We start from the raw sequence: 15,134 nt of genomic DNA on the forward strand, positions 1-15,134 counted from the left end.
AGAGATGTGATTGTCCATGCACACATTGTTCCTGTGTTTGTGGTGTATTCAAGGTCTTACGCAATGAATTCTTCAGAATCTGCTGTCCTTATTTGTCGATCTTCCAGGATTGTGCAATATTGAAACTGATATGCTGCTCAGATCGTCAGATGTGATACGATACATGTATGTGAATACATATCCATGCATTGCACAGAAAATATTTTACTATTTAATATCTACATTTGTATGAACATGAAGACAGCTCGTTGAGATGCTCATGGCTCGCATAGACACGACATGACTAATTTGGCAGAGTGACTAATGCAGTGCACATCTTTTGATTCCAAGCCAATTCTTGGTGGAAGAAAATTGTGGAGTATGTTGTGAGTTATCTATTATTCGTGGTTATTTTAGGGTTTTTTTTTTTTTTTTGGGGGGGGGGGATCCCTGGGGAGGGGGAGAAGATTTTTTTTTTTTTTTAAGTACGGGAGTTACTTCTTTCTGTTAAAGAAATATGACACAGAGTTTCTTGATGTCAAAGTAGAATAGCATTGGGGCATGATAAAGGATTTGGATTGATTATGAAAATTGTAATTCAGAAGTCTCAGTGATGGCAACAGGGAAATCTCTTGCTTTGGATGATAACAGTGTGATATTGTACCCTTAATAGTCAAATTGTACAATGTTCATGTACAATGTACATTGTAAGTACGCTGCTGTCGAGGCTAGGCCAAAAAAGACAAATTATGACATTACAATGAAAGTATTCAAATGGTAATACATCAATGACATCACTCGCTTTTAAATAGAAACTGAATGTGAGGCCCAGGTTTTCTGCAGGTCCTCCTCCTGTTGTAGTCAAGGCCGTGTCACACCATAACGCGGGCTTGTGGCGAGGAGGTATAGTTTCCAGCACGTAGAAGATTTTCAGTGGGCGAACAAGAATGTTTGCAATTTTCATTCATGCCTTGTCATACCGTACGGGGGAACTTCTGCGGCTTGACTTGCGGGGAAACAAATTTACTCCAAGGAGCTCTCCGCAGTTGGTCCGCACCTGACAGTATCTATCGCGTAGTTGCCCGGAGGTGCTCACGCAAGTCCGATTTAACCGCAGCCAAGTTTTGAGCATGACCAAAACTTTTTCCGGGTGAGTTGCGGGAATGCCCGTAGAGGTCCACGCAGAACGCCAGTAGGAGACCCTTAGCGGCAGTACTTCCCAGGCAATTCCCACGCAGGTACTTCGCAGTCCCGTATGCAGCCAAGATAATGAAATTCTGTGAGATTTCAGCCATTCCATTAGAGGAATTCCTTCACTAAGTTGTCAGCCCCCACGCGACTGGTACAAAGGTCACACAGTATACTCGCAAGTATAACGCGTCCAGCAAGTAAGACACATGCGCTGACTCGCACAAATCCTTTTCCGCCCTCATGAATGTCCGGTATGCTAGAAAATCCCTACACGTAACAAGCCCGAGTAGCTTGCCCGGAAAGGTGTGACAGGGCCTAAACACGGTTGCGGGTAAAAAAATATGCGTGCGCACCTCCGGGCGACTACTTTTGAGATACATGCTAGGTACTGTCATGTGCGGATATCTACGGGGACCTCCGGGTAGTCAAAATTGTTCTTTGCAAGTCGCACGCAAGGCTGGTGTGACACGGCCTTCAGAAATACATTGGCCCGAATTCACAAAGGTGGTACAAGTAAAACCATGGTTTAAACCATGGACAAAAACCATGGAGCGCCAAGTGTCGCACAGAATATTTCGTACGAAATTGGTCATTTCGTGGACAAAATGACCGTTTCGTTAACGAAGTTATCATTTCGTGAACGAAATGTTCATTTAGTTACAAAATAATAATTTCATCGATGAAATGACTGATTTCGTAACGAATATTCCATGAGACACTTGGCGCTCCATGGTTTTTGTTCATAGTTTAAACCATGGTTTCATTTGTACCACCTTTGTGAATTCGGGCCATTGTGTACAAATATGTAGGCTGACACTGTATTGCCCTTGACTACTGCGTGTACATGTACCACCTGTATCTTTCGGTCAAATATAGAATTTGAAAATGAAGAGAAGAAGCAGGATAATTTCATACCAGAAATACACAGGACCCTCAACACGTGCTGAATGTCACATATGTATAATTTGCATTTCGACTGTCGCTTTGATACTGATTTATTGAGGGGATTCAGATGCAAGAATTTTTATGATTGTTGAACATTACGTTTTTGATTTTCAAACTTCCTGTACATTGTTGTGTTGTACTTTGCACACACTATGTATACATTGTAATACAAGTTTTATATGAAAGGAGACTTTGCCATTCAACTGTGTCCGTAGTCCTCGTTTCCAAAAATGGTTTAATATTCAAGCCAATAGAAAGAGATATTGCTCCCACTTGCCCAACTGGACATGCTGGCAAGAACCCCATACACTGTACTCTGTGGAAGAGAAGAAGGCAAGTTCCCATTTATGCTCCTTGCCAGATAGTGAGTTTTACCGGTAGTTGCCCCTGGCCGGGCCATTATAAAGCAAGTGTGTTTGTAGCCCCCTGCCCCCTGTGCTGGCATAGAGCTGAATACTCTATAATACTTTGAAGTTTACTTTATATAATTTGTTTATGTATCTCAGTGAAATAGTGAGGGATACATTGTACATGTTCTGTACAATGTGCACTGTTGTACTTGACTCGTTCTACAGCGAACAGCAACTGCAGTGCTGTACCACACAGCACAGCATACTGTTTTAGTACAACATTTTTTTTTTTATCTGATTCACTGAACATGCTGCTGTGAATAATTCAACTGTCACATTAATCGCTTCCAGTGTGGTTCACATTCAGACTTCTCTCAGTGTAAAATGGAAGTGGACATGGTGACACACCTACATCCCACTTGTTAACTTCCTCAAATAAACATTGAGTTGGTTGAATAAAGGCCATTGTACTTCCACAGGAGATGTACCGTGGTACCTACAGTCTGTACGTACAGTTGTACACTGTACATGTATGCCCAGCATACAGTGTGCAGTGTTCGTGTGTGCTTCTAAAAATGTGCATTTACCTGTTCCAAAGTACAGTTGTACATGTGCAACATGTACTATTAAAACGTACAGTGGATGTTAACTGCAGTCGTATTGAGAGTACCATACTGTATAGTGGACCATGTGCATGTACAATAGTACTGTAGGATACAAATGTAGACCGTGTGTGAAATTCCTAGTGGTACTGTTGAAGTGTAAGGTACTGGTAGATACAGCTTTAGATACAACTCTCATAATTGAATACAAATTACTAATTGAAATAAAAGCACACATGAGTAGGTGCTTACTGAGATAATGAAAAAAAATAGGAACGTCACCAATGATAGGAACATGTACAATTATTGTACATTATGTACTTGCAGGAAGAAGTACAGTACATGTGAGATGTCTACTGAACTTGTAAACTAATGCAAGTGTGCCTACACTGTACATCCGTGCTTTGCAGACTTTTATTGGTTCATTAACTTGCAATACATGTATTAACCTCTAGTGTAAGCCTGTACATATACAACGTAGGTCTTTAATGTATTTCATGTAAATCACTCATGGTTTCATTCAAAAAGAACCTCTTTCTTTGTATGAATATTCTCTCTTTGATATGCCTTTTTACATTTTTGTGCACTGACGGCTGTATGAAGGGATTGATTTACTATGTCTCTGTATGCACCATATATCACCCATCAAACCCAATCCAGGAAACCATTATTTGTGTGGTTAATGGTGTATCTCTTTGTTCAATGATTTCATCTTCCAGTACCAGTAAATTGATAAACTTTGGTAAGAACTTTGCAGCCATATTGTTCATTAAAGGACAAGTTCACCTTCATAAACATAAGGATTGAGAGAATGTAGCAATATTAGTAGAACACATCATTGAAAGTTTGAGGAAAATCAGACAATCCGTTCAAAAGTTATGAATTTTTGAAGTTTTTGTGCAGTACCCGCTGGATGAGAAGACTACTGCAGTGTATGAATAACTTAGATGTCACATGCGTACAACAATATAAGGAAAATATAAAGAGAATTTCACAAAATTCCATCTTTTGAAAAAAGTACACATTCCCCTTACTCGTTACCGACAAATGTTATGGGTAATATTATTCCCCCTGCCTTTAGAAAGAGGCAAGTCAATTGCTCTTTTATTATGCGAAAAAAGTGAAAATATGTTGAATTTTCTTTTATATTTTCTTTATACTGTTGTACGCATATGACTCACAAGCTGTAGTAGTCTCCTCATCCAGCGGTTCCAACGCAAAAATTTAAAAAATTCATAACTTTTGCATCGATTGTCCAATTTTCCTCAAACTTTCACTGATGTGTTCTACTAATATTGTTGCATTTTCTCAATCCTTATGTTTATGAAGGTGAACTTGTCCTTTAAATGAAGATACAATTGTTTGTCTTAGGTGCACAATCATCAAAAGCCTTTGATGAACTACGAAGTCTAAACTTGATGTACACCCTGTGCATGCACAATTGATTTTAAAATAAATGGCATGTTATCTTCCCTCAATGAACTCTGTAGGATACCAAGTATACTGCAGAGGTGCTCACTTTTTAATGAGGACAAGATTATAATTTCTTCAGCGCGAAATTATGCCGGGAGTACATGTAGATGTGTGGTAAAGGCCACAAGGCTTGCGTGGTATGCCGGGCTGTGATATCATTATGTGCAATTATTAAAGTGATGTTGTCACTTTGACAGGATGTCACAGTCTAAATGACGTGTCCGTTCATTGAACACACAGGTCGTCTGGCACTGCTGGTGACACGGTCTTTTTGACGAGCCCTTTCCAAGGCGAGGGATCCCCCCCACGGAGTGTGACCAGTTTTTTTCTCTGTCTTCCCTACCTTGGAAGGCTGCTTTTAGCTGTGGACAGCCAGCCATAAACCAGAGGTGACCTGTCAATGTAGACTTTTCCTCTTGTTCATCATTGTACTATTGTTTATAAATATAAATGTATTGTCAAGTGTAGAGTTCTCTGCATGCATTTTATGCATGCATTTTATTTTTATAATCAAAATTTGGTAAGCATGATGATTTGTGCCTTTGAATGTGTAGGGCAATTTCAAGAGTTGTGGAATTCGCCATCTACTATCGCTTTTGTAGAATCTATGTTAGCAATACGCCAAGGTGGAGATGATGTACATGTATGTTTTCATTTGACACTGTACAGGAAGTGATTGAGAAGTTTCAGTGGGCTCCTGAAATAGAACAAATGGCATCATGTAATGTTTATGTGATAAAGTAGGCTACACTGTACGTGTTGTACTGTGTACAGTGCATGAAAATGTTCAAAGTTCACTGGTAATCGAAGTCTAAAATCCAGAGACCAAAATATTACTTCGATTAGACTTGAGCAATCATTTGAGCCATTGAAGAGATTCAGTCAAAGTACAGTGAATGATATTGTATGAAGTACATTTCTAAACTAGAGAGGGGCCGTCAAAGGCGGCAGACCCACGCCTAAGTACAAAGTCGGGGTAAACATAATGTGCATTCGGTCATCTACCAGAATTCGGCCACTTAATTGCCAGTGTGCTTTATCACCAGCCAGTGAGTTCTACCAAAGATCGTACACTGAAGTGTACGATCTTTGGTTCTACAGTCACATCACACGCAAATCACATAATTACACATACGGTATTAACACTCATTCACGTACAGGAAAGTCCTTAAGTCTCCTCCAAAAATCCATCGAAAATCCCAAATTCCACCGTCAAAAGTGCAGAATCGGAACTTTTCCAAGCGCGCGCGAATTAAGTCCAGTTTTAAGAGTATTGTCTACGCGACGGGTCGCGGAAAAAGCGCTAAAAATCGAGAAATACGCCGTTTTCTTGCGGGATATTTTGATTATAGCAAGCCGAGAGTGTGATGATATCAAAGGTCGTATGAGTGTACGATCTTTGATGGTATCCACAAAAGCAAAAAAGAAAAACAAAATTTACGTACCCCCTAGGCAATTACCCCTATGATTAGTGTCTACGGGAATTATTCAATGCAAGGGTTGAATGCAAATGTCTACTGCACCAGTATTCGGCCACCAACGAGCGCCGCAACGTCCCCGGTGCAATTTTGCACCAACAGTGTAGAGCGCGATGCATTTTCAGCGGCCTTGCACACGCATTGACATTGAGCACGCATATCGTGCAGTGTGACTGCGACCGAGCAAAATGCTCCTCCAACGAAAAAAACAATCAATGTTAATTTGAAAAATCATCAAATATCAAAGGTCGTATGAGTGTACGATCTTTGATGGTATCCACAAAAGCAAAAAAGAAAAACAAAATTTACGTACCCCCTAGGCAATTACCCCTATGATTAGTGTCTACGGGAATTATTCAATGCAAGGGTTGAATGCAAATGTCTACTGCACCAGTATTAGCCCACCAACGAGCGCCGCAACGTCCCCGGTGCAATTTTGCACCAACAGTGTAGAGCGCGATGCATTTTCAGCGGCCTTGCACACGCATTGACATTGAGCGCGCATATCGTGCAGTGTGACTGCGACCGAGCAAAATGCTCCTCCAACGAAAAAAACAATCAATGTTGATTTGAAAAATCATCAAAATACGGGCCAGTTTGTGATGACGGAGAACGAACTTTCATAAATCTAGAAGGACATAGTCCCTCAAATAGGCCTAAACGTAAATTTCGGAATTCTTACGAACATTTGAGCAGCGAAGTCGGATCGTTGGGGAGTTTATGTCTTCGTATGGTAGCGGAAAATCGCAAAGTGAGAAACGGGAAATTTTCGGAATGGTCACTATACCATGGGGTCAAAACTTCAAGGTCACACAGAATTTGCAAGGGTCAACCGATTATCACCAAAATCTAATCGATTCTTTCCTGTCATTATCCAAACATTCCCTGAACATTTCGTGCAAATCCGTTTTCCCGTTCTCTTGTTATCTTGTACACAAACAAACAAACAAACAAACAAACAAACAAACAAACATACAAACAAACAAACAAACAAACAAACAAACAAACAAACAAAAAAAAAACAAAAAAACAAACAAACAAACAAACAAACAAACAAACATACGGAACCCTTTACATAACCCCCTGCCGATTTTCATCGGCGTGGGTAATTAAGTTGCAAGTTTCACTTTGGGGTAAGCTCATGCTTGAATTATTCAGAAAGTGCCACATTTTGGTTGGCATTTGATCATAATAATAAGGCACATTATGTGGAAGGTGAATTTTTCGTGCATACATACAGTATGTACATGTAGCTCCGTACAGATAGTATCAATCTTATTGTATGTGGTGGCATACAAATTATGATGTTTAATCTTGCAAAGCCAGTTCCAAGCATTGATTTCTTGATAGAATTGTCAAAGTCAGTATGTACCATATGTACTGTAATATATACCATTTTATGTACAGTTGCTCTAATCCCATAAATAGAATTTGATGTACAGTTTGATTTTCTTTTATTCCATTCTTTACCATGCAGCAAATAGGGTAGTTGCAGAGGACCCTATCGAGGGCCGTCGAAGCGCTCAAGGAAGACAGGTGGCCCAGTGTAGGGAGGCGGTCTGCAAAGGACGTGTCACGCCCAGGGCCAACCTTGGGAAACTACACTGTGCAGGAAGGAAAGAGGGCGCCCTTTTCCCTCTTCTTCAACTGGGAATCCCTCGTTCACACACCAGTGGATTCCAGTGCATTTCACTGAACTCATTCTACTAAAAAGAAAAGGACTTTGAAGATATCACCATGGGGAAGATTATGTCAAAGATCTTTGGCAAGAAGGATATGAGGATACTCATGCTGGGGCTGGACGCTGCTGGAAAAACCAGTATCCTTTTTCTGTCTCTGCTGCATGAGTGTTGAGCAGTGCGGTTTTTCATTTCAAAACATGCATTCACTTTGGAATTTATGTGGTAGCACAGTAATATGTAGTCAGTAATATGTCATTGAAGAAATACCACAGTTATGGCACGGTATTTCAGGTGGCACGGTTCTCATTCAAGTAATACTGTGATATTTCTGGCCCGAAAGTACACAGGTCTCTCCGAGGTGTCATTTAAACACCTTGCATACTGTAAAACACAATATTTTCGCGGCATGAAATTTTCGTGGATGGGAGCCGACGGCCTTGTTAGCAGCTTGAAGTTTTCAAGAGTTACCTCTTACATTCAGTGCATATAGTGTAGACAACATCTTTAGCGTGCATTTTAATTTTGCGAAACTTGGCTCTCGCGAAATTTGCAAAAGTAAAATGCGTGTGAATATTCCTCGTTTTACAGTATATTTCCTACGTTGAAAAGATAGGGGAGTATGTCAGGGCATGTGGGGAATGCACCCGCTGTCCGAAGTGTGGTATTTCACAACAGGATTCACACACAGTTGTAGCAGGCGTTATTCGCGTGAACTTTGAATTACTACCCTAAATACCACATGTATTTGAGGTATTGTAGATGTGTACACATTACGGAATACTACATGGATCACCGTATAGTGACCAATGCATCACTCTTTCTTGTAAATATGCAAACCTTTTGAAGTTTCATAATACTGTCAAGATGACGAAACCTTGTGATGATGTCAAATGTTCAGGAAGGGGCAGTCAAAGCACTGTGACAAATGGGATTTCCTTTTCCTTTAAATGCAATGGTGGCTTCATTTTGGGGGTAAGACAGCTAGGATTTAGACAAGACATCACTTTAATACCCGATTATCTGGCAATTAATCTAAAAAGTAATTTTAACAAAAATTCGAGATACATATGTACAAGGTTTTGAAACCCCAGCGCGATTATCTACTTTATACTTTCCCATTTCAATGTAGCTTCATCCACTCTGTTCATTTGATTTTAAATGGTCATACAGTGCATTGATTTCAAGCCAGTTGGGATATGACTTGCCTTTCAGGGCTCAGAACTAATGTTTTTCTTTCGTGGCCTATTTGAGCCTCTAAAATATTTTAATGTGATATTTTGGTGGCCTGAGAAAGAAATGTAGCAGCCCAAAATAAAGGGAAATATAAAAAAGTCATCTTTAGTTTTAGCAGCGCAATCAGGCCACCATTAATGTTGAGCCCTACTTATGAAATATTAGTGCTGAATATTGGCAAAAATTACAGTAATAATACAGAACGTCAATCCACAAATAGAAAGTAAATTCTGGGACTTTGTGGGTTGAAGAAGAGACTGCAACAACCTGTAGGTAGGGTACTTTTATGGTATGTGTCACAACATCTGCTTTCTCCGATAAAATTTCTCTCTTAATAGTCACTCTGAAACTGATACGGAAATGAAGGTACTTTCCATTGTGTTTGGTCACAAGACAGGTAGAATGTATACCTGTACCTGTAAATAGTATGGTTTTATATTTGTCCGTAGTACACTGTAGTACCTGTGGCCATTCTTTTGTGTGTGTGTGTGTGTGTGTGTGTGTGCGTGTGTTAGAATAGTTCAGGCATGTCAAGTGGAAAATATGTGTGTCATTTCAAAAGTGCCCACGTATTATTCTTGGCTTGTCATAAATTGTGTGCATCTCAAGTGCATTTGCATCTGTTTGTTTGTATAATGAGTATTTGCCTCTGCCTTGCATGCCTACAAACACAAATTAGTGTATAGTGCTGTTGAGTAAACAAATAATACACAAAAACTACTTGATTATTGTACTGCCAGCTGATCCCAGAAACCACAACATTTTTTTTGCAAGTTTATGTGTATACTGTAAATGCAGAAACTGTCGCGGTACATTAATTTTCGCGTATTTCGTGCTACTTCTGGCTATGTAAAAATATCTTTTCAATTTTCTCCCCATATTGTGAATAGGTCAACAAATGCGCAGCACGAATTCAACAACCCACGAATATGTTTTTGAGCCACTCAGCACGAAAAATTAATCATAGTATTATGTTTACAGTACTGTTGTACTGTATGAAAATGTTCAAAGGTTTAGCAATATTTGCACTAACATGTACAATGTACATGTTGTATTCAACTGACTTGCTGTAAGGAAAGGTCAAAGGTGATGGGCCAATTGGGTCATGGTCTGTCCAGTGCAAGTGTCGAAAACGTTGAAAAAAAAATGAAACTAAAAGAAATTCATGTACATCATATTTCATCTCTAATCAAAACAGTGTGTGGAATTACTTGCTTTTATGTGGTGATGCTCATAGTAAGTGTCCTTGAATTTAACTGTCTACTATTGAAGGTTTGCTGTGTCAAAGGTCATCTAAGTAAAGGTTAGAACTAAAGAGGAAAACTGGTATGGAATGACATATTTCTTTACCAGAGTATTCTTCATTCTTACTAGTCTTATGAAAAGTGAAGTAGTGCTTATCGCTGTATTTTGTCAACCAGGTAAACAAGCTTTGTGTCAATGTTGTTTTGTAAGTATTCTTCTTTAGCATTAGTAAAGTATGTTGGTTTTTACCTGCACACGTACAATGTACATACCATAGTTCCTGTACTCTTCAGAGTTTTCAAACAAAACACACCAGCTCCATAACCAAATTGGGCGATACAAATGTATTCAACACCAATGACCTAGCTATACTGTGGCAATTGTCACGCTATATATACAAGACTGAAACTTCCCCCCTCCCCCCACCCTCAGGTTGACTAAACTCACCATGTATGATGTTGATGTCACCATGGACCTAGATCAATAATATCTAAGTCCATGCTGTCACCAAGAGCTGTACTGTAAAGTATGTTGAAATGATGGACAGCAGTTTTACGTCAAAAGACAAAATGCCGTCTGTTATTTAGCTGGATATACTGGCTACCTTGTTAGGTGATCCGAGTATCCTCTCGGATCACCTTCTGTATCTGTACGGATTCTTTGTTCTTCTTCTTCTTCTTCTCTTCTTCTTCTTTCTTTATTTCTGGACAAAAGTTGTGTATCTACGTACTCAGAAAGTACCCAGAGTATCAACTTCAAACTCATACCATATATGTATCATGTCCCAAAGACGACAAATCTATTGTATCATTGTGATTGGTCGATCGTGACGTCACTATGACGTCATTATATGAAAACACATTTTCATTCATATCTCATTAATGGAATAGAATTTTGCAATGAAATTTACGTCACATACATTTCAAGTTATGCGCATTTTACTCATATTCTCAAAATTCATATTTTCTCTTAAAACGTGCGCGTACGCGCGCGTTGAAATATTTGTATGCTTAAATCGAGCTCAAATTTTTTGTGCACAACGTTTCAGACCATTTGGAGCATTTTTTGAAAAATTGAAAAAAATTGGACGGACGCGTACGCGCGCAGCACATATTCGCACACACAGCTCATATGCAATGGAAATTTCCCGTTTTTTTACACTTATCGGATGCCTAAAATGTCAAGGAATTTTTCTACCAAGTTTCAAGTCAATCTGACTCAATATGACGTCATACAGGCCCGTCAAAGTTGAAATTTCGCCGCAGCGCGTCAATGGCGATATTACAGTGCAACGATGCCAAAAAAACGCCAATTTTAAGTCCGATTTTTACTCGTCAGGATGGACAGTAACCCCTATTTTCTTTACATATTCTGAAAGCTGATGAGTTGGACATATCATTTCATGGGTTGGCAATGCTGGCAAAATGATTAAAAGATATCAAATTCTTAATAAAGTAAAAAAAAGTAAATTTTCAAAATGACGTCATCAAATTTCAAGTTCACTCGAGCGTAATCTCACTTATCCTTTGCCAATTTACACCCAGATTTCAGTATGTTGTAGCTTATTAAATGATCTTTCATTAATATGTTTACAACATTTTGATTGGATGACGGCATCACCTCGTAAAAATGGATTGAAAGTAATATTGTCAAATTTGACCAGTTTACGTGTTATCTCTATGGGAGAGCAGTTTTTCTGGCAGTGAAAATTGACATGACTCTCTTTTTCGAGCACTAGCTCACTTATGCTTCGGTGAATTTCTCCCAGATTTTAGTATGTTGTAGCTGAGACTTTGGGCTATCGTTATTGTGCCCTCCATTTTTTCATATGATGTCGGCATCACGTCGAAAAAACTTGGTTGAAAATGGCATGAGGCTTCGATGCAGCGTCATTTTGCTTAATACACAGGGCCTATGAGAATGAAATAGGTCATTGCGTAGCGCATCCGACTCGTAATCCTAAGGTCCCTGGTTCGAGGCTCACACCCTGCCAATATTTTTTTTTAAAATTTTTTAAACACTTTTTTCTTCTTTTTCTTTAGTTAATCTTAATCTCCCTTTCCTTACTTTATCTTTTTCTGATTTTTTTATGCTTCTCCTTCAAATTTCTATAAAATAACATAATTTTTTCTTTATTTTTCTTTCTTTCTACTACTTTCTGTGCAATAGATGAACAACAACAATGGCTATCAATCCCATATTTTGCACATGTTTAGTACATGTCACGTACATTATTTAATAAAATAACAACTACTTGATCGGACACCATCTTGGGTATGTAAATTAGGGTCAAAGGTCATAAATGTTTCATCCTGTATCTTGGTGAATACATGTCCTATCTTTCCCATATTTTGCACACACAACGACCATGTTACAAGAATCATTTCAGAAAATAATCACTTTTTGCTTAGACGCCATCTTGGTGTGCAAAGTGAGTCAAAGGTCAAATATACTTCATTCTGTATTTCCGTTAGTGTATACGGAATTCGGTACCAAAGATGGCAGGTCTCACTCCCTTTTCTAAATGAGAATCCAAACATCACACGGCCAATGTCCCGTCAACACAGATGAAACCTGTATGGTCATGAATATTTGGATCAGGACTCAAATTATTGATTTTCGAAGAAATCGGATCACCTAATTTGTCAGTGTTGACAAATTCCGGTTCTAGTTTAGTAGTTAATGCTCTTTTAAAATGCTAATATCTGGTTTCTGCAGTGTGACAAGTAATGGAATAGCCCAATAGTTTGTAATGTCATAGCAAACAGTAATACACTAGGTATGAGGAGTACAGTGTACATGTCTGCAATAAATTCGCAGAAGAGCTTGACAAGCAGTGCTGGACAAATGAACCATAATCTACGTCACTCTCAGTTTCATTTTTATTCTGTGAGACTGAAACAATGTTAGTTCACAGACGATATGAGGTGTGTGTTTAGAATCTGTTGTAACGTTGTACATTAGCACGACAGTTGACCAGTTGTTCAGTTGTGAAATCGTATAGCATTATTGAGTGTGCACAATATTCAGTCATGACATAAAACAAGGTGACGGGTTAGTTCATTTTCACTCTCACACATTATTACCATAACAGCCCTTACTGTTGAGTCTAACATACACTGTATACCGTAGAAATAACATTGATATTAATTGAATAAAACGTTCAGAGGGAGAGCGTTGCACAAAAAGCTTGTCTGAATGCTGACATCATTTGGAAGCTCCTACAAGTATTACAATAACTGTCGGGTCATCTGAATAAACAAACAAACAGTAGGAGACTTCATTCACTAGCACTTTGAGTAAAAATGTGGGGTGCCTCCAGATAAATTGTGCTACATAAATGCTGTTCTTCATTGTACAGTCCCTCTAATCAATTTCTGTAAATTACCATGGTGTTCGGAAGAATACATGTACACTGTATTCTTGAATGCATTGTTGGCTAGGGCTCTGTTTCACTAACACTTGTAACTATCCAGTGAATCGTGCTATACAATGAACCCACATTGTGTGTGTGTGTAGACTGTAGCTCTATAGACCTACTCTATCAAAAGGGGATTTCCCTGATTAGAGATCAGACCTAATTACCAATGAAAAGACACACCATGTGAAATGGACCATGCAGAGCACTGACCCTTTTCCCTTTCCACAATTGTCTCACTACCGGGAAATCAGGCATACAGTCCATAAACGTGTACTGACTGTGTACACTGTACGGTATTGCACAGTATCCTGTACAGTGTACACCATTACTGTACATGAAGTGGACAGCTTCTTCAAGAGGTACAATTGTATTGAAACCATGAATATTTCTGTATTTTAATATTAAAGTGTGATTATGTTCAAGTTGTGTGCACAGTACTCTAGTTTTGAGGGCTTTTCTCACAACACTCATGAATACATGTAATATTAGCATACTTCCATTACCGTTTACAATATCAAATACCTGTAATGTGAAAATTTGCTCGAAAACCCACAGCAGTCACACCCGCACTACAAGGAAGCATAGAAAGTTTTGGTGTATCTCAGTGATGTGATGTGTACCAAGCAATGCTTGCAATGTTAAATAAACACTGTCTATCACTGTCAGTGTACACCATGTATTTTTAACCCATCATTCAAATAATTATGCTAACAATAGGACAAAGCGATTTATTTGTGCACACTGCATGACGTGTCTAATTTGTAGTACAGCAACTGCAAGAAAGCTCTGCTACAGACTGTGCTGACACACCGGCTGAAGACATACATGTAGATATTTCATGTTGCCTCTAATTCTGGCAGGACCTCCTCAATGATATCATTTTATCAATCTGAAAACCATGTCGAGAGAATGCATTGTGCCTCTAGTATACGTAGATTGGAGGTAATTAGGAGCCAAGGGAGTGTATAAGAATACACATCAAGGATGAGATATATTGATGGAAAGGGGAAGGGGGAAGAAGGAGGGGGATTGGTAGGGGAGGGGAAAAGATCATTTGGGCACGGACACGTGTGTGACTGAAATACCGTGTAGCTTAAAGGAGGCGGTGTGACTCACCGCTCCTTGTCCCCCATCCCTAACCCCCAAGGCTGTGTGCTGCAAGTGGCTTTGGCGGAGCCATGCAGGCAGGGGGAAGCCTGAGCAGCGAGGAAGAGTACACAGCCCACAGCAGGAAATTGTTCATAACTTTCAAATCCCCCAAACTGTGCTGTTCTACAGTGAATGAATCCTGAAACTGCATCTTTCCTTGCTCTCATTGCTGATACATTCTGATGCATCCTGTTATGATTTTTTTTCTGTTTGTTTGTTTGCTGTGGTTTTCTCTTTCTGTTTCTTGAAGTGCATACAACAGGAAACTATTTTTACACCAACTGAGCCTGAATGGGGAAATATTGTATTCCATGTGGCACGTTAAAGGGATGGTACAGTATTGGTGGAGATGAGAATTGGGCTTTTAACTTTTTGCGAGATACACT

At 39.2% G+C, this 15,134-nt stretch overlaps 1 protein-coding gene across 1 annotated transcript in view; it reads left to right on the forward strand.

Moving 5' to 3' along the window:
* Positions 1-15,134, forward strand: part of LOC139718735 (ADP-ribosylation factor 6) — a 41,840-nt gene that overhangs the window by 12,033 nt on the left and 14,673 nt on the right. The window contains exons 2-3 of the mRNA XM_071630200.1: positions 4,781-4,929; positions 7,496-7,837. Of these exons, the coding sequence (XP_071486301.1) occupies positions 7,756-7,837 (82 nt within the window). The 5' untranslated portion in view covers positions 4,781-4,929; positions 7,496-7,755. The remainder of the gene's footprint in view (positions 1-4,780; positions 4,930-7,495; positions 7,838-15,134) is intronic.

The sequence above is a fragment of the Diadema antillarum genome, unplaced genomic scaffold (genome assembly GCF_040938485.1).
Source record: "Diadema antillarum isolate AM-2024a unplaced genomic scaffold, OU_Dant_1.0 scf00000099, whole genome shotgun sequence".
In the NCBI taxonomy this organism is placed as follows: domain Eukaryota; kingdom Metazoa; phylum Echinodermata; class Echinoidea; order Diadematoida; family Diadematidae; genus Diadema; species Diadema antillarum.